The following is a 21,032-nucleotide window of genomic DNA, read 5'->3' as shown; positions in this document are numbered from 1 at the left end:
CTGGGGCGCAAAGTGCTAAGATGTGAGTTCTGAGGCCTTACTGGTGTCAGCCCCACAACCTTCCTTTTTGGGTGGCACCACTTATACTCTGTGGTGTTCCTCTGCAGCCATTCTGTGTTACTGGCACCTCTAATTTATCTTAGTCTCCACCGAACCTTAGCTTCACAGGTCTATCTCTGAGGGGCAGCTTGCCTGACCTCAGAGCTCTTTCTTTGACCTCTGGGTGGAGGCGTCCACGACCATGAAACTTGTGTTCCTCTTGCCTGAATAACCAATATCATAAGAATGGCACTGAAGCCTGACACCACCTCAGATGTTAGCCAGTACCTGGATGGCTGAATATGGTAAAAGAACTCTGAGGAACTAACCCTTAGGGATCCTTTCTCCAGGAGGAAGCCCAGGTCTCTTTTCCCAAATGAAATGTTCACACTTTTGCCTCTTGAAGTTGTCACAGGGTGGGGGTAAGATGTGTGTGCTGATCCCTGATATGCAAACACAGCATTTTTTAACTGCTATTCAAAGAATGAGTTATTTTTTAATCTTCTCGACAATACAACTCCTTGGGCTACTACTTTATAAGCAGCCGCTTTGGGTTCGAAATTTAAGTATTTTAAATATTTCTCCTTCTAGTGTGTATTTATACTGGAGACAGTCATTTCCCTCAGAGTTCTGTTGTCGGGTGCTGCCCAAGTAAAGAAAAGACATGAAAATCTCTTTTTCACAGTCCAGACTTCTCTGCCTCCTCCTGTCTCAGTAGGAAGACAAATTTGGGCTGGCTTTAAGGTGAGCTCTGCCCCTCTGTGGCACAGTCTCCGGCCGGTCCAAAGTGCAAACTGGCCCACGGTCACCTGCTCCATCTCAGCATAACTGGGAAAAAGGCCAGCAAAACACCTGGCCTGTCAGTCAGACCTCAGTGTGAGTCTGCAGAAATATCCAGGCTCTGGCTGTGCTCACTCTGATTACCAGAGCAGGGCAGAAGTGCTCAGGCCTGCAGGGTCTCACTGGGGTGGGACAAATGAGCACCAGATCCTGTTGAGCTCTGCAGCTGTGCCCCCGTGCAGACCCCCTCTCCACAAATCTTCACACAGCTGAACTCTCAATGGTGACAGACTTTCTACTTCCTGCCCCTCCTCTTTTTGTTTTTCCCTGGTGCCCAGTTCACTGTGCCTGCTGAGTTTCACACCATCCGTCCATTAACCTGAGGCTCCCCAGCCTGGAGTTCAGCTTCCTGCCAGTCAAGCACTGGAAGGCTTCCCTGCATCCCATTATCTCAGCTCTTCTCTGTCACAGTCAGCATTTTCATGGGCCCTCACTTGCTGTTAGGAACGTTGCGCTTGTTGTTGACACTGTTTCCCACCTGGAGATATAAAAGAATGGGGGTTTTCTGCTCTCCTGTGCCCTGTCCCAAAGCAGAAGGAGATAGATCAGGCAGCTCCTGACCACAGTCCTGCTTTTTCTGCTGAGGCAGCCACAGGTTTTCTTGGAAGGCTCCCTGACCAGACACTGTAAGCACAGATGAACACACTGATAATGTTCACTGCTGCCCCCATTCACCAGGGGAACTCAGATATTCTTTCTGATCAGGCTATGTCTCTAACCAGTAGCAAATTCTGCACTCGCAACTATATGCTGTGGTTTTTCTCTTCCTATCACATGGTGGGAAAGTTCCTCTGAGGACTGTTTTCATTCAGGGCCAGTGTGTGTTAGTCCAGTTACTTTACTTATCTTACTAAATACCAATGTTCCCAGGTTTCATGTGGCTACTAGCTCACTCAACCTTCAAACTACCGTTTCCCAATGTTTCTCCTCTCCTTCCAGAGGCACGCTCCTGATGGTTTGGACCAGATTCCTGCAGCCTCTTGGCAGAGCCAGCTGCCCCTGGGCTGCTGTCTGAAAGCTCCAGCAATACAACTTTCCAACTGTGATCTCCATCTGGTGAATATATTACACATGATTGTTAAATTTTCATTAAACCAGGTTTTGGTTTTAGAGTTTTTTTAAATCTCATGTTAGCAGTTAAAGTAAAAAACAAATACATTATAATCAAATTCAACACTGAAATACAGCCAGTAATAAAGAGTGGAAGAGATGGAAATATGAAGAAATATAAATGTTAGCACAGCACTGATCAGTGGTGGTGTCTTGACATCTTGATTGAATTTCATGTATCTGAAAGAAAAATACCTTGAAAATTATGCATATGTATATATGTATTTTATATACATATATTTCCTTCATTTCATATATATATGGAAATGACTTTATAAAATGAAAAAGCAATTGCTGTACGATGACTAATTGATTTTTATAGATCAGATGTTATTGACAATTGGGATAGCTATGATCACTATTTCTTATTTTCTAAAAAACAAAATTTCATAACAAAATAATAAGAGAATAACAATCATCAATGCACAGTGTATCATTATCTTCAAAGTTGTTACTCAGAATACAAGACAGACAAAAAACATTCTCTCTTACAAAGAAGAAATATAATAGCACAAAACTTTCAAGATTGTGAATTTTACAGGAACAAAAGTTTTTAAAAGTATATAAGAATAAAATCAGAACCATGGGGAAAGTACCTATTATCCTCCACTCTTCTCCTAATTGCTTTCTTCTCCAAAGTCCAGAGAGAATTTCAGACAAAACTTTGATCCAATCCCATGAAGAGCATAGTGAAACTCAAGGTGACGTTGTTGCCCCACCTTGCTGTGCACACTTAACCTGTCCACACCCTCCAGCCTGCCAGGTGTGGCTGCAGGGCCATCTGAGGGCAGCTCACCACACAGGCAGAGAGTGCAGCAGAAGCAAAGGGCACCCACTGCTCTGGACTCATGGATCTGCTGCTTAGACTTCCTGCTAGATCTTGATGGTATTTCCTAGTTTTTCTCTATGATTTGTTTTTTCTGGAAAAAAAATGTGCTTTCTTCTTAAAGCTTTCACACAGCATTTATTTATAACATTTCTTTACTGTACCATAGTAAGAAATAAGAATTTGATTTCCAGTTTTTTATGAACAAACCAATACATGTTTCTCCCTTATGTTTAGATGCTCATATGATGTATTTCTTTCCTGAGACTGAGCTTTTACAGAGAGAAACTGACAGTTGCACTCCAAGAGGGGACAACGTTGGAAAGTTACAGTAAGACAAGAAATACGAGACTCAATCATATTTATGTTTCTCTGAGGAAACTGACAGTGCTTGGCTGAACACAAAGTGTGGACTACAGTGGAGGATGGGGTTTCCAAGAGAACGGGGAGTTACTTCTTAGTGTCCCACGTTTGGGCAGACATGAGACTTTTCTCAGTTTAGTTCTTCAGTGTTAGGCAAATACCCAGAGAACCTGACTTTGAAATCTGCGAGGGAAAATAAGGTAAGTAACTGACAGGCACTCAGGGAAGAAGAAATGTGGGGAAGCATTAGAACTCTGCCCAGAACGATGATGTCAAGTTCAAAGAGTGGTTCATTGTCACTTTACAGCACCATTACTGATGCCCCCAGTTAACCATGCCCTAAGCTGTGTAGTTGAAACTCAAGGAGTTGGACAGAGAGGCAGAATGAACAGGCAGATCAGTCCCCATGAGTGACAGAGATACAGCGTCCCCGGTCGGTCTGGGGTCCACGGTGGCTGTTTTATGGCTTCGTGACCGTGAATTCCCATGAGCAAGGAGCAGCAGAGATGCTCCCAACACACCTCCACCCTCATCTGCCTCCTGCTCCCCTCTGCTCCCTCAGCAATCAGCACCTGGGGATCACACGCTGCTCACTATTTCATACTCAATCCACTGTGTGCACAAATACAGATTACATCAGCAGCGTACTATGAGGTTTCTTGGGAAGTTTCTAAATTTGTACAGAGCTCTCTTTTCTTCTGATTGTGGAGGGAGGATTTGATAGGAAGGAAACTGTATCATCTACCATCTACCATCTGTCTGTCTGTCTGTCTATCTACCCTCTATATTGTTATCCATCTTCTCAATGTGTCTCAGATTTTGGATACTTATATCAGAGCATTAGTGTGTCATCTACTGCATCATCACCTCAGAACATGATGCTGGTAGTGAGCTGAATATCTGAGCTAGTTTCTGAAATTATTACGAGGTCATAAAATGTATTTGAAACCTGTACTTTTTGAAGCAATCATGCATGGAGACAGGTGATGAGCATGAGGCTACAGGAGGAACAGGCAGCTGGGACATTTCAGTGTTGCTTAGTTTTCCTCTCTGCTCTCCATTTTCCAAGAAAAATTAATTATGGCAGTTAGGGAATCCTATAGTGATTGCAAAAACAGCCAAAGTCTTCTTTGGGAAATACCAGAGACCCCTAAATTCTATTTCTTTCATTCTGAGATTTAATGAGAATGGTAAGAGCTTTATGGAGATGAACTTTTAGGAAAGTACATATTCTAGACCAAAAAAGGGGTTATCCATGAAGCTCTATTTAATCAGGGTTACACTAATGCACAGGTCCTACATTTGTTTATATACACAGGTTCATATTAATATGTCTATATCAATAAATTTATGCATGTATATAAAATAAGCAAATATATAAACCAGAAAAATTATCAATCCAAATCCTTTTTAAGGATGAGTTGCATGCTTGACTTATTTGTTTGCAGATTTTTCCCCAGTACTCTGAATACCAAAGTATTGAATGTATACAGTGTTACATGTAACATAAGAGTAGTAACAGCCATCCTAAGATCGCCTCTGCAGAATCTAGTGTAGATGTTACCCCAGAGCACGCATGTTTATTCATTTGTGACTAGCACTCATCTGAGCACTTTCCTTACATTGCCTCACTTAATCCTCACTATGTCTGAACTCAAATATTGCTCTCTTTCTCTTTAAGGAAGAGTGGACGGAAGATGGGAGGAGACAGGGCCAGCTCGAGCTGAGGCTGACGTCTGCCCAGAGTCTGGAACCCTTGTCCCATGACCCTTGGTCTCCGGGTTCCAGGCCTGTGTGAGGGTCCCACCCTGCTTGTGGGAATGTGAGCATCATTCCACACAAACACAGGTCCTCATGGAATGGCCTGGTCCTACGGGCAGAGGGAGTTTAAAGGTTCAGTGTGAATTTCACACACACATTTTATGTCAGTTATTTTAAATATGTCATATTTAGAATATACATCAGTGCATTTTAATACCTAATCTTAAAAAAATAACGATTGGATTTGTTTCCTACTTCAATAATGAAAACTCAAGGAATAAGAAATTTGATTTCTCTTATTGGCAATGGTTTTGTTGTTTATGTTAATAAAGAGCAATGATTTTGTAAATATTCTGTACTTGTTGATGAACTAGTGTCATCAAGAAGTTCCTAACCTTGACGTGTGGAACTTCACTATCGGTTACCTATTAATTTAAATAATGGTTGTGAGCTCTTAGCTTCTTTTTGCTTGTTGAGACACAGGTAATGCAGTGTATCCATCAGGCCCCAGGCCTGTGGGGCTGCCTCTGCTTGTGCAGTCAGGTTCGTGCGCATCTCTGCAGGATGCTCACTAAACAGTCTTCAAGAGGGTCACTTTGCCTTAACCCTCAACTTCTCTTCCTGGTCCAGGTGGAACCCCATGGACAACCCCACCTGGATGCCCAACCGCACTGCATGGGTGGATTTCATCCTGGTGGGGCTCTTCCCTCGGTCCAGACACCCAGCTCTGCTGTGCCTGGTCCTCTTTGGGATGCTCCTGATGGCCTTGTCAGGAAACGCACTGCTGATCCTCCTGATATGCGCCAACACCCGCCTCCACACACCCATGTACTTTCTCATCAGCCAGTTGTCCCTCATGGACATGGTGTACATTTCCACCACTGTGTCCAAGATGCTCATGGACCAGGTCACGGGTGAGAACAGGATCTCAGCTCCTGAGTGTGGAGTGCAGATGTTCCTCTACTTGACCGTAGTTGGCTCAGAGTTTTTTCTTCTGGCAGCCATGTCCTATGACCGCTATGTGGCCATCTGCCATCCCCTGCGTTACCCCATCCTGATGAGCCACAGAGTGTGTCTCCTCCTGGCATCTGGCTGCTGGTTTCTGGGGTCAGTGGATGGCTTCATGCTGACCCCTGTGACCATGACCTTCCCCTTCTGCCGCTCCCGGGAGATCCATCACTTCTTCTGTGAAGTCCCAGCTGTGATGAAGCTCTCCTGCTCAGACACCTCGCTCTATGAGGTGCTCATGTACCTGTGCTGTGTCCTCATGCTCCTCATCCCCGTGACAGTCATCTCAAGCTCCTACACCTGCATCCTCCTCACTGTGCTCAGGATCAACTCAGCAGAGGGCCGGAAGAAGGCTCTGGCCACCTGCTCCTCCCACATGAGCGTGGTGCTTCTCTTCTACGGTGCTGCTGTCTACACCTACATGCTTCCCAGCTCCTACCACACCCCCAAGAAGGACATGGTGGTGTCTGTGTTCTACACAATACTCACTCCTGTGCTGAACCCCTTAATCTATAGTCTTAGGAACAAGGATGTCACAGAAGCTCTGAAGAAAATGCGCAGTGTGAGACCTGCCTTTCACGACATGGTAAAATAGGGAATGTATGTACTCATGGGTTCACTTCCTCCTCTCTGCTCATCAGAGATTTCGGGTCTTATGGGACCATTGTTCCTCAGACTCTCACATCATTAGGTCTCTACTTACATCATCCCTTTTTAGGGAATTATTTTACTGTTCCTGACTGTTCTCCACCTGTGTCCTCTTTGTCCACTCAAAACCCTTGTTAAATTGTGTTCTGTTGATGCTATGTTTTCTAAAGTTGATAACTGCTCTGTAACTATAGAAGAAGTGTTGTTCATATTGTTAGGAAATACACGTTGGAATATTTGGAGGAAATTATCATAAGGTTTTCAACAGATACGGGAAAAAGAGAGGGCGAAGTGATAAAGTATAAGCGGTTGCAATATTAATATTGAGTGAGTCTAGTTAATGGCATCTGAGATTCATTGAACTATCATTTTTAAGATAATTTATGTAAATTTGAAATTATACCCAAAACATACTATCCTGCCCCAAGGCTTCAAAACCTTACATCCATCTCATAAACAATGAATTTAGGCCAACTCTAAGAGTTGAAAAGTCTTAACAGTTGCAGCAAAGTCCAACTCCAAACTCTCTTCTGCTACTCAAAGTAAATGCTTAGTTATGAACCTGTGTAACACAAAATAGTTAAATGCTGGTGATATCTAATGTACATGGTAAACATTCCCATTCCAAAAGGAAAGAATAAAGAAATACGCCAAAATAAGACTAAAACCCAGGAGGGAAAACCTTAAATCCTGTCCAGCACCTGGGCCAGGCTGTGTTGTTATGTAAGGTCCAGAGGGCTTGGGCAGCCCTGACTTTCTGATATTGCCAGTTGTAGCCTACAAGGTCTCTTTCATGGGTGCCTCAGTGCACACCCATGGCTTCCCTCAGCAGATCTTACTCACTCCTGAGGTCTCCAATTTCCTGGGCTCTTTGCTGCACTTTTGCTTTCAGTCTTACAGCCTTACACACCACCCTCTGAGGGTGCCTGCACACTGCCTGGCCTCCCAGGCCTTCTTCTGAAATCTGGGTGGAAGCCTGCATGACCCATAACCCTTCCATTTGGATATCTGTATAACCAGCACCACATCAATGATGCCAAGGTCTGCCGTCAGTTACAGCAGTAGCCAGCCCACCTTGGACCATGCATGCAGCCTTTGAGGGTCTCAGCATCTAAGCACTGTGAAAAGAATCTGGAGAACCAGTTCCCTAGGTGCCCTTCCCACACAGGAGGCCAGGGGATACACTTCATTAGTGAAATGTTAGAGTTTCACACTTTTAATGTGAAAGATGGGGTTTTGCTGATTCCTAAGATGCCTCTAAGCCATCTTTCCTACAGTCCTGATCCAAACTACTTGGCTTCTTTTTAATGCAGATATTTTTTCAACATCTATCCTTTTCTTTGCCCCAACTTTTCAGGAACTTCCTTTTGAGCAAAACTGAAAATGATTCAAACAGTGTAGTTCTGCCATTTACTCCTGATTTTCACTGGAGATTTAGCTAAAAGCAGCCAGCAGTACCCACGCCACAGCCTGAATGGTGGGCCAACTCAACATTTCTTTGATTAGATTAATTAATCTACTGCAAATTGATCTCCATCTCCAACTAAGTCTCCAGACATGAGCAAAATGTAGCCAGTTTTTCTGCCAGAGCATAACACATGACCTGGAGTCCAGCTCCCGATGGAGTCCTTGTTCCTAATCGAAACCTCCTGAGCCTGGCCTCCTGAAACTGTGTGCTTTTCTAGCAGCATGCTGGCCTTCAAATATCTGATGAGAATCTCCCATCAAACTCAGCTTACAACATGCTAGGTCTTCCGGGCATCTCCAAAACTTTCCAAACTCCCCTTGAGAACTAGGACTCTAGGCTTCTGTACCACATGGTCAGATACAGTCACAGCAATGATCCCTCTACTCTGGTACCAACATCTGTCTTACCACTTTCTTCTCATGGGATAAAATACCCAAGAACCACACATCAAAAGAGCTGAGGTTTATTTGGACTCATGATTTCAGTCCACACTCTGCCGACTCCAAGCCAAGAACAGGATGGCAGGTTGGTAGGGCAGAATAAAGGTGCTCAACTAATAGAAGCCTTGAAGCAAAGAAAGGAAAAGGAGGCAGAGATGAGAATGCACCCTTTCAAGTCTTAACCCCAGTGACTTGCCATGCCTCAGCTCCAAACATGAGAAATTAGGTGTCATTTTAGATCAAAACCATAGTAACAACTCAGTAATTTTTTAACTCGGTAATTTTTAAAACAAATAACTTCATGATAATGTTGATCTGAATTTATTTTATTCTTGCATATGAAAAAACTGAATCTGTGATATCATTTTGAATAGTAAAGCCAGATGAACAACTGGGGCATATTTATTCAAATACCACTTGTATGCAATACTACATTCTGAGCCATGCAAAGATAAATAAATGAAATAGAACCATGGAAACTGAGAAACTTGGTTGAGATAATGCCTCATATAGTAGAATGAACGTTTTTTTAAAAAAATCAGGGTGTCTGCAGAGCAAGAATACATATCAATTCAAGGGCATGACCAGGGGACCTTGCAGAGGTGTCCTAAATTCAGCTGAATGATCTGACCACCTCCTGCTCATGGGCCTCTAGCTGCTATCACCCTGCACTGGACTCCAGGGCTGTCAACTTCCACAACAGAGCTGTTGTTCTGTTTCCCTCACATTGAATGATCAGGCTCCACATCTTTCTTCTACACTGCTCTCCTCAATGATTATAACCTGATGGCTTTACTCATTTACAAAACTTATTGTCTGCAAAACTTTAATCCTTATTTATTGGCACATGTATATATTTGCTGTGTCCTTCTACCATGAACCTATTACTGTGTCCAAGCAGAAAATTTCTCTCTCTTATTTATATTTCTGCATCATTGCTAAATGCCTGGTACATGACAGACACAGAATAAATACCTATGAACTTGTTATTGTTTTTAGAGGACAAACTAAGCCTTTCATCTATTTCTTTTTTAAATCAATTTTTCTGGTATATTTGCAATTCAAAAGATCACATCCACTGTAGGGATTTTGTATCTGTACATAATATATCTTAATTCTTTTTTTCCCACTCCCTGCCTCTCCCTACACCAACTCCTCTCTGAATTTACAAAACTTTGTTTCCATTTTTTCCTTACATTCTTTCTTTTTATTCCTGTTACTTTCTTTCCCTCCCTTCTCCCCTTCTTCAATTCTCATTTGAGTGGTTTTTTTCCTACTTCTCAATATCTAGTTTCCTTGGGTTTCTCAAACAAGAAAAAAATGTGATATTTAAACGTGTGTCTAATTTATTTCACTTACAATTATGTCCTTAAACTGCACCCATTTACCTAAAAATGATTCAAATTTATTCCCTTCTATGGAAGTGTAGTAATGCATTGTATATAAAAACCACATTTTCTTTATCCATCCACTTGTTGATGAACATCTGGGCTGTTTCTGAGCTTCAGGCCTCACAAATTGGGCTGCTATAAACATGGGTGCACATAAATTGCTGTGGTATGATGAGTTTAAATCTTTTGGGGAGATACCTAGAAGAGGACTACCTGGACCAAATGGAGCCTCGAATTTTAATTTTTTGTTTTCCATAATGGTTGTACCAATTTACACTCTCACCAAAGTTGAAGCCGGGTTCCGTTTCCCCACAGCATCACCAGCATTTATTATTGATTTCTTGATGATAGCCATTCCATCTGGAGTGAGATGGAGTCTCAGTGTTCTTTTAATTTGCATTTCAGAAATGGCAAGTGATGTCAGTCACTTTTTTATATATTTATTTGCTGTTTGTACTTCTGAATTTGAGAAGTGTCTATTCATTTCAGATGCCCATTTTTTATAGAGTCTTCAAATTTGAGGGATCGGATTTTTTGAGTATTTTATATATTCTAGATAGTAGTCCTTTGTCTGAGGAAGAGATGGTAACTTTTTTTCCCACTCTGAGCGTTGTCTCTTCATTCTGTTGGTGGTTTCTTTTGCTGTGCCAAAGCTTTGCAATATAATATTGTCTCCGTTGTTGATTCTTTGTAATATTTTCTGTGGGATCAGGGTTTTCTGTGAACTTGTTACTGAAGAGAATGAATCCCTGTAATTATCCCACAATTTTTTGAATTTTTTTGCCACATTCACAATCTAATTTTCAAATGAACAACTCATTTTATTTTCAATGAACAGAAATTTTATGTTTCATGTCTCTCATATTCTTAATTTCCTCTGAGCAATTTTAACTTTCTAGGAAGAGAGAAACCCAATGTTAAACCCAATTGTTAAACCCAATGACTAGATTAGTAATGTTTAGCTAAAACCTCTGCAAAAACTTTTTTCCTCTGTGCAAGAAGCAAATGTTTCAAGTAATATCAAATTTCATAAATCTCTCCTTTGCTACATTTGTATTTTTTAGTTATTTTAATTCTTCAATATTTATTTTTATGCCCAATTAGTTGTAGACATTTCTTAGGTAAGAATATTTATCAAGATTTTAAAAGTTTGTTTACTCAATTTAAGTCACTTTGCTTAAATTGGCATTTATACGAACTAGATTTGCCTTATACAAAAAATTTTATGTCTTCAGTGTCAAGATTCTTTATACATGCTCAGAAAATGATAGAAGATTCAGGTTCTCCCTGATCAAGGAGTGTACTGAGAATGGGTGCATCTTGTTCAGATGTAATCTGCATTCATGCATTCCCATTAAAATCACCAAGTAATGCAAATTGGTATCTGCTCCTTCTGGAATAAATAAAAGAGAAAAGGTATTCTTGACATTTAATTATGTATAATTATGTATTACATAAACATGTGCAAAAGTACGACCTGGAAGAAATATGCACATATACCAGTATTCTGAGGTGACTTTGTTAGGATTTCACGTGGGTACTAGGTATTAGAGTTGAATTTGATCTTGGATGTAGCATATTACAAAATTCATTGGGATTAACAATATAGACTTATGAAAGAGAGATTATATCTTATAGGCCACACTAAGGCTTGTCTCCTCTAAAATGGCCATACGGCCTCTCCACGTTTTCATATGAAATCTTGCGTACCATTAGATTCCAACGTTGACCCAAGTGAAGACCGTCAGAATTTCCCTGCAGGCCTCCTGTTCTTTGTACACCTGAGAGGCCAAGGCAAACTCAGTTCTCTTCTAGGCTGTCACCGTCTGGTACACCATGGCTGTCATCATCAATATGGCTGTCATCTTATTCTGCTGTGTGGATCTTTGTCTCTAAACACATGCTTGTTTTGCTTAGTAACCCCTCCATTGCCATTGGTTGTGTCCTTTAATTGCTCTGCCACTGCCTTTAGCCTCTGCTCTACCACCTTCATGCACTGACCACTCCTATGGAAGCCATCCCTTGTAGCCTGGCAGACTGGCCTGACTGAATCTCTTATCCTATCTCCTGTTAGACTCCTGTGTCAATCATGACATTCACACAGTCTTCCTAGGCCATTCTCTGAAATATCACTGAGAAGGCGGGTTTAGTTAAAATTGTAACTTATACCTAATTGTTTACCCTGATGGTTATACCTGTGATTCTGTTGAAAATACATATACTAATGCAGTAGTATTTAGAGGGCATGTCAGTATTCAAAGTTTATTTGCTAAGATGAGCATACTACTTGCAGGACTGAATTTTGAAGAACACACATTATTTCTTCAGGAGCATGACTAATGTGACCTGCACATTCTCGAAGTGGAGTCCAGCTCTGGATTCAGCCACACTAGCAGCAGAGAGAGAACTCCCCTGCACTGTGCCTGATGCTCTGGGCACGCGAAGCCTTGCATTTCATGTGTGATATGAGAAACCCAACCTGAGTACAAAGAAGTGACTCTACCTGAGTGTGTTGTGCTGTGGTTTTCATTTCTTTGGACCTTGGAGAAGATGAAGCACCAGACTGAGGCTCCTCAGGAAGCCTTTGTTTCTGGCGGTGGTGGGGATGTGGATTCGTTGAGACAGGTAGCTCTCTAATTTGAGTCAATCTACCTGTAATTACAAATGTGAAAAGCTGTCGTACTTGTTCTTTAGTCTTAATAAAGAAAAGGGAATTTTAAATTTAATACAAATAATAATAAAAAAACAAAGTAGGTGCCTCGTGAGTTCTGTGTTATGTCTTTTCTTATGAATTTGTGGAATCAGAACCCTCCTTAAATCCAAGTGAGTATTTGTAAATGGGGTTCACATAGTAAAGCAGGCTTCCAGAAATTAGGCACATTAGTTGGAAATTTCCGTTCAGGTTAAAGAGCCTTCTCGGTTAGTTGCTCTGTTGTGGTGGAACCGCCAGCGATACCAGGTACTGACACGAAATTGCGAGATTTATCTGTCTTCTGATTGGGCAGAGTCCCCGACGCCTGCTGGGCCTCACCTGGAGGCAGAGTCCCTGCGGCCCTGGCAGCCAGTGTGCAGAGAGAGGCTGTGCTGCAGGCTGAAGTGATGCTGTCTGCCAGAGGCGCCCGGTTAGATAGAAGGCTTAGCTAACCAGGGTTTGCAAGGGGTAATGGGGTGAGGAAAGCAGATCATGGAAACCTGACTCGCTGTGCTGTTTTCCCTGCACACCGAGTCCATGGTGGGTGCCCGGGCTCCAGGGCAGCATGGACTGGCAGTCGGGCCCATGCGCTGCATCCTCCTCCTCTCCACGGCTGTGCTCTCCAGCTGCCAGGAGGAGACCCGAAGGGCAGCTTCCCTGTGAGGCCTCTGGGAAGCGGAAGCAATGCTCCTCACTTCCGCTATGGCTTTGGGGTCAGAGTGAGAGGGGTGGAGTGCACAGGCTCTAAGGAGAAGAACTCTGAGAGTCTCCCTAATAACAGTGACGTCTCTGGGGTAGTTTTTGTCGGTCACTCTGCTTTCTCTCCAGCTTTAGCGTACTTTCTGTTAAGTAAAGGTCAGACTTCTTCAGTCCTGCAGCTGCCACCCAGGCGGCCCAGGAGCCCAGGCAGCTGGAGAACTCAACTCAGGCCACAGGGGGACCTAGCTGTTAACGTTTGCACACCCAGGGCAGGCCCAGGCATGCTGGCTCCAGGGGCACCATGAGCACAGCCTCCGCCTTTCTCACTGCAAGACTCAGAGCGGTGAAAATTAACTGTAGCGGAGGTCCCCAGTAGCGTGGAATGCGCCGAATCAGCCCTCTGCAGACAGGCAGGTCCGTGCACACCCTACCGAGGTCCCAAGTCCCCCGGAAGACGCCGAATCACCCCGCTGCAGAGAGGCAGCCACCTGGTTCCACACTACAAAGACGCAGAGGACACCAGACCACAAGACCAAGGTACTGAGTCCCGCTGCTCCCAGCCCAGAGGTAGGGGCTTCTGAGCCGTCGTCCCACTGCTCCTGGTCCAGAGGAAGGGGCTTCCTGGTCACCATCCCTCCCTCTGCACCCAGCCCACAGGAAAGGGCTTTTGGGTCACCATCCCTACCGCTGCTCCCGGCCCCTGTCCCACCTCTCCCAGCTCAGAGGAGGTAATCCGTGCAGGTGCTAACAGCCCTCCGCCCCAGTCAAAATGAGAAAGCACATAAATAAGTCTCAAAACCAGATTTCCAGATCACCTACAGCAACCCCAAAGGGAAACGAGATGGAACACTCTGATACTCAACCACCTGGACCCACTGAACTGGCAACAAAAGGGGATCTGGAAAAAATGAAGTCAGAAATAATTTCTCAGATAACAGGAGAAATTGTGCCCCTAGTGCAAGACATGATTAATAAATCTAGAGAGGAGCTGAGGAACATGATGGAATCCCAACATAAGAAAAAAATGGAATCCATAAAACAGATGCAAATAGATTTCCAGGACATGAAAAACTCCACTGAAAGTCTACACAGCAGAATGAGCCAATGTGAGGACAGAATTTCAGATATAGAAGATAAGATTGCAATTAGTGACCAGGAAAAGAAAAACTGCTTCAAAATTATAAGGGAACATGAGAAATCAATCCAGCGGCTGCTAGATGATGCAAAGAAGAATAACATAAGACTGATTGGGCTCAATGAAGAAACAGGAGAGAGTGCAGATGACATAAAAAATCTCTTTGCAGAAATAATGGCAGAAAACTTCCCAAGCAGGGGAAAAGAGCTTGACATACATACAGATAAGTGAGGCATATAGGACTCCAAATAGCCTTGATCAAAAAAAAAATCTACGCATAGGCATATAATTGTTAAGATTCCAGAAACACAACGGAAGAACAAAGTTCTCCAAGCAGTCAGAGAAAAGAAACAAATCACATACAAAAGAAAGCCCATCAGAATCACAGCAGACATCTCAACACAAACCATCAAGGCAAGAAGAGCTTGGAGTGACATATTCCAAGCCCTAAAAGAAAACAGCCTCCAACCCAGATTGATGTACCCTACAAAACTATCTTTCAAAAATTGATGGAGAAATAAGATACTTTCATGACAAAGAGCACCTTAGGAACTTCGCGAATACCAAACCAGCACTCCAAAGAATTTTACACAATATCCTAGGAACAGTCATTGAGGATCACAACCCCAGGAAGCAAAGCAGAATGAACCCATCTGGCATGACAAGAAATTAAATGTAAAGGGGAAGAACCCAACAAAAAGAAAAAGTCAAAAACTGAAATCCTTCACACTAAAATCAGGAACAAGACAAGGATGTCCACTATCACTACTCTTGTTCAATATAGTTCTGGAAACATTAGCCATGGCAATTAGACAAGAGAAAGAAATAAAAGGAATAAAGATAGGTAATGAAGAAGTCAAATTGTCATCCTTTGCAGATGACATGATACTCTATATAGAAGACCCCAAGAACTCCACCAAAAGCCTTCTAGACTTAATAACCAAATTCAGTCAAGTAGCTGGTTACAAGGTTAACACACAAAAATCAATAGCTTTCCTCTACACCAATGACAGACTCACTGAGAGAGAAATAGGGCAAATAATTCCTTTCACAATAGCATCCAAAAAACTGAAATACCTAGGAATCAACCTAACAAAAGAAATCAAAGACCTCTTCTCTGAAAACTATGGCACTCTGAAAAGAGAGATTGAAGATGATATCAGAAAATGGACAGACATTCCCTGTTCCTGGGTAGGAAGGATTAATATAGTGAAAATGGCCATACTTCCAAAACTGCTATATAGATTTAATGCAATTCCAATTGAGATCCCAGCAGCATACTTCATAGACCTTGAGAAAACAATCCAAAAATTCATTTGGAACAAGAAGAGACCCAGAATAGCAAAAGCAATTCTAGGTAGCAGAGACATGGCAGGGGGTATTTATTCTTTCCCTCCCGATCATCCATCATCGTGGAGGACCTGTGGCTCAATCCCCTGGCCCGCTACAAGAGCAAGAAGCCACCTGAAGAGGGAGCAGGACATGCAGGTGAGCAGGTGAGGACATGGGAGTTGGGACACACGTGGCCCCCAGGGTCCCAGGTGTACAAACTGAGGCCCAGAGGAAAGTGGGAAGTGACCAAAACCAGCCCATCCAGGTGGAATGAAACAAGCACACTGGCAGACAGAGGGGCAGAACAGTGCCTCTCCGCGGAAGCTTCAGCCCGGGCAAGCCTCATCCTGCAGAGGTGCAGTGAGAAACCTCCGTGCCTTGCACAGAAGCAGAGCTGGATCAGTGTCACTTCCCTGCCTCTTTCCACGGCGCCCAGCACCACACCCTGTCCTCCTGTAAGGCTCTGCAGGTAAGACTCACCCAAAGAACTCTCTGGCGTTCCTCCCAGCAGTGCCTCCATGACGTTTCCTCGCCATGCTCCCATACTTTTCTTTCTTTCTTTCCTTCTTTCTTTCCCTTCTCTCCCTCTTTCCCTCCCTCCCTTCTTTCCTTACTTCATTTCTCTCTTTCTCTCTCTATTTCTTCCCTTCCTTCCCTTCCCTTCCCTTTCCCTTCCTTCCTTCCTCCCTCCCTCCCTCCCTTCCTTCCTTCCTTCCTTCTTCTGGCCAAGAGAACCTCTGTAATATTCTCATGCATCCTCACCTCCCATACAGGGACTACTTGCCATGGGGAAAGTGTGATGGAGAACACTTTTTAAATCCATGGTAAAAAGAAAGGCAAGAAGCTACAAATTAGGAGGCAAGAGAGCCCATCCACGAATTTGAGATGGTTCCGTGAAAATGAATGTTGATGTGCGTTTGTGTGCTGTGTTTCAGTGTGCTGCCAGATTGTGAGTGGGGTCCGATGGGTAGCCAACTTGACTTGTGTTCCCTCACAGAAATACTTTAGTTTCAGGGTGTGAATGTTCAACAGGATCTGGACCTCACAGGATGGACCAGACTGGACCCTGAAAGTAGAACAGGTGCTGACTGCAGGACATCTGGAGAGGTCTGACCTGAAATTGGAGCGAATAAACAATGTTGAGTTTCCGCATCTCTGTGTGTACGTGTGCAGGGTGGTGGCCGGAAAACAAATAGGTCAGGTCCATGTGGGGATTTACATTTCTGTGCCCAGGAATCTCTGATCTCTGAAGAGTTCCACCTGTAAAGTTGGAGGGAGTGGGGTAAGTCATGGTCTGAGTTTCCAGTGGAGGACACAATTGTTTCTGCAGAGTGGGGTTCTTTTTGGAGGACAAAGAGAAAAGAGAAGCCAGGAAGGTGGAAGTTTATGGGCTCTTCACAGCACATGTGGTTAGTTCCAGGCCAGGCCCTAGCGCCAGTGCCCTGACATGCTCAGTGTCCCATTTCCCAGGGTAAGGGTTACCTGAGCATCCTCCCTGTCCTAAGCTAGGAAGCAGAAGCCCAGGGAGACGAAAGCCTTAAAGTTCCTTTTCCTGCTGGACCATGTGTCCTCCCCAAGGCGCAAAGGCATCATTCTCTTTTGGTGCATGGAGCCTCCCAGGGTCCTCTTCTGGCCCACCGAGCCCCCCGGGGCCTGACTCTCAGAGCGTAAGGTCAGGGTCCCGAGGTGTCCAGGAGACACATGGGGAATGAGCGGGATGGCAGGAGGATGGGTGTGTTTCTCCCAAGGGTGAGTGAAGGGTTGCGGCTAGTTGTGGTTGAAGAGGGCTTCTCACCTTCTCCCAGTGTGAGTGACCTTGTAGGTCTAGAGGACCCGGCTCATGCTACAGGGGCAAAGAGACAGAGAGGAGGGAAATGGGGCCAGGTGGCTCATCCTCTCTGTCCCCAGGGTCAGCCCTAGGGACAAATCCTAGCAGCCTCACATTCCTTTCTGGGTTTGGGGGATGCTTTTGTCCAAGACTCCCACTTTGGCTGAAGACACACCGTGAGAATGGGCCGCCAACTTAGGTGCGCACTGCTCTCCTGTGGTACACTCCAGTAAGGATGTCTTCCGCTCAGGATTGACACTCCGCCCCCGGCTGCACTCTTTCCAGAAGTTGGGGGTGTCCTTCAGTTCCTGTGGCCTCTTCAGTATGCTCTGCAGAAGGCCACTGAGGGAAAGACATAGAGCTGCATCTCGCGGGGGATGTGTGTCTGTAGCTCCACGCAGGCAGGGTGAAGGCCACAGCACTGTCTCATGTGGGGGCAACACAGTCCTCTCTGTCTGTGGACAGAACAAGGAGTTGGCTGTGGTGGTGGAATGGGAGTTTAGTGTTCTGCCCAGAACTCCCCGCGCTAGTCTCAGCGAACACTGCTCCTTGTGTGTTCTCCTGTAAGTGAAAGAGTAAGCAGTGTTCCTGTTCTTTTCCCGGGCTGCACTCTTGTCCTTGTCAGCTGCTGTTGGGAGAAGAGCCTGTGCCCTGGACAGGGAACACGAGGACTACCACACAGCCGGCTCATAGGCAGGTGGCTTCCCGGGCTAGCTGAGGAGGAAGGACACTTTTTGCAGTAGGATGTGCTGGCACGACCCGTCAGAGGCGCCAGCCAGGGTCAGATTCTAGCCTACCTCCTGTGCTTTCTGGGCGTGAGGTCCAAGAGTTCCACCCCAGAGACCACATAGCTCATGACTGCCTGGGAACAGCTCCCCAATGACTCAGGTAAGACTTAGAGTAAGCATGCAGAGAGGTGGGTCAACCAGAGAGTGTTCCTGCCAGTCGGGAAGGGCAAAGGGAGATGGGGAGGACTTTGGGGCTCTCTCTCTCGTCTTCTTGTGCATAAAAGCTTCTGCACATGTTGCTGTTGCTCCTCCCCTCTCTGTTGTGGTGGCAGTGTCAGCATCTGTTTTGGTCTAGCTTCTGTTCGTTATTGTTTTGTTTTGGATCCTTCTGCAGTTTCTCAGTCTAGGGCACTGTACCACTGAACTCCATAACCAGCCATTATAATTATTGTTCCTTTGGAGAGGGTGTCTTGATAAATCTCCCAGGCTGTAGTGGCACTGGCAGTCCTCTGGCCACTGATTCCTGGGTTCCTGAAGTTTTAGGAGTGCGTATGCACCATTGCTTAGTTTGCTCAGAACTGCCAAGGATGGCAGTGTGGGGTCAGCATGGTATACCAGGCCGCTCCTCTGGATGGGCACGGAATGGGCTCTCCAATTGGGCTGGCCCCCCGGTGACTCTGCCAGGCCTGGAAGCAGAGCAGGGTCTCATTCCTGTCTCAGGTGAGGTGTGCCAGGCAAGGGAAGGCACAGTCCCTTGTGGCTCAGCAGAGTGGCCTGTGTGTGTTTGCTGTGCCCCGGGCTCCGGAGTCCAGCCAGGGTTTGCAGCCTCCTTTAGCACACATGGCCAGCCCTCCTGGGGCTGCAAAGGATGTGGAGTCAGGGAGAGACGAATCCATGGCCACATTTAATCCACCACAAGTCAGTGTGCTAAAGCAGGGTCACAGAATTAATGCTTACCAAGCAGGGGATGGTGCAGGGGGGCAGGGGGGACACCCCAGGTGGGAGACATTGAAAGGGCAGAGGCTGGTGATCTGAAGTGTCTGTCTTCTCCCAGTGCAGTGGGTGCCAGGTCCTATGATTTGTCCAGTGCCTGGACACTCCCTCCTGCCTGTTCCCCACCCCCATCCCAGATACGGTCCAAATGTTATGTTTCTTCCTTTCTGGGTGTGGGCACAACACAGGAACCCATTCCAGCCCCTCTACCGGCCCTTCACCCCACCTCCACCTGTTTGTCAGCTTCCTCCAGGGGAATGTGAGTCCTTGTTTGTGACAGCAGTAGCCACAGCCACTGCCAGCTGCAGACCCCGATTGTTTGCCTGCAAGCTGGTTTTCTAAAGGTCAAGACCAGGTTCTTCTGTGCATGCACCCCTCCTTGCCTCTCCAGGCCTTGGGCAGGCCGACCTGTCCCAGAACGCCCAGAGATCCTCTGGGAAGCTTACTACCCCAGGACTGGGGCCCATCTCAAGTTCTTCCTACTTGAGATCGAGGGGTGACCTCAGATCACGGGTCCCCAATTCTGTTGTTCCAGTATGACATTGTATATATACCCTGTTGTCTACAGAAAGCGTCTTCATTTGGCAGTCATTCCAGTTCTAGAATAGATGGAGTTGAGAAAACCTTACCCAGAAAGTTAGATGTCTGCTTCCTGCCAAAAAGAAATAAAAATAAACAAATACACAAATAAATACAGCAGTAAGTAGCCAGCTGGCTAGCAAGCATGCAAGCAACAGAAAGCAAAACCTCAACAAACCAGTCCAAAACCAAATGCAACCTTCAGGAATAAAGAAGCCCAACTCTGTTCCTAAACCAGAGGAGGAAGTTGCACAGAAGAAAAAGATATCCCAGAAGAAACAAAAGCTAATGGCATGGGAAAAAATTAGGCATAAAATAAATGGAAATTAAAAAAAAAGAAGAAGAAGAAGCCCGACTCACGTAATTGGCAAGAAAATTGGTGGCTCCCAAGACCACAATGTGAGGTGAAACAGGAAAGACGCAGAATCCAAATATCACATGGTTACTCTCACTCTGGAGAAACCCCAAATATAAATAAAGGTAAAATACAGTTGTCGGGCTCATGGAAGGGTGCACAGAGCGGGGCAAAGAGCATTGGAATGGACACAGAGATTGTATACATAGGCATCGACTTTCCAAAAATGAATGCAGTAATATGTAGTGCCAACATATACCAATTTAAAACTCTGTTCTACATGGAACAAGCAAAACGCCACCAATTCACAGTGTGAACTTGTGGTTAAAGCCAAGGCATCATGTATTTAACAGATCTCTGCTCCTTTACCAATAAATAGAGATGCAGCTCTCGGTTTTACAATAAAGAAAGGCGATCCCCGCTCACCTCCACCTCCACCCCCCACCCCACCACACTGCTGGTCCCAGGGCTCCAACCCTAATGGTAAGAACCAAGCAGCATTGTTGTGAGGAAGGACAAGTCAGGCCAGCAGGCGGGCTGGGGGTTCCGGGGTTGAGGTCGGCTCAAATCCGGGCCCCAGCAAGGGCATTCCAATCTCCATTTCTCCTCTCTGCAGCACTAAGATTCCCTGCAGTTTTGTCACCAGGTAACACTCAGAGTAGGGGATGTACGTCAATGCTGGAGCTTGCCTTAGAATGCACAAGGCCCTGGTTCAGTACCCACCAGCAGAAATAAGTACTTGCAATAGGAAGAAAAGGGGCAAAGTGGGGGGGGGGGTGGAATTAATATGAGAAAAT

General features: G+C 45.0%; 1 protein-coding gene across 1 annotated transcript; it reads left to right on the top strand.

Annotated features, from left to right (window-relative positions):
* The first annotated feature begins 5,579 nt into the window (after window positions 1-5,579).
* Window positions 5,580-6,542, top strand: LOC101721320 (olfactory receptor 2T5-like). Its single transcript, XM_004841924.2, has one exon. The coding sequence runs from the start codon at window positions 5,580-5,582 to the stop codon at window positions 6,540-6,542; it is 963 nt and encodes a 320-aa protein (XP_004841981.2).
* Window positions 6,543-21,032: the final 14,490 nt, after the last annotated feature.

The sequence above is a fragment of the Heterocephalus glaber genome, unplaced genomic scaffold, assembly GCF_053883595.1.
Source record: "Heterocephalus glaber isolate CG9 unplaced genomic scaffold, H.glaber_assembly_v1.0 deba00001466, whole genome shotgun sequence".
Lineage (NCBI taxonomy): Eukaryota > Metazoa > Chordata > Mammalia > Rodentia > Bathyergidae > Heterocephalus > Heterocephalus glaber.
Note: the sequence above shows the minus strand (reverse complement) of the source record. Positions and strands in the feature narration are given on the sequence as shown.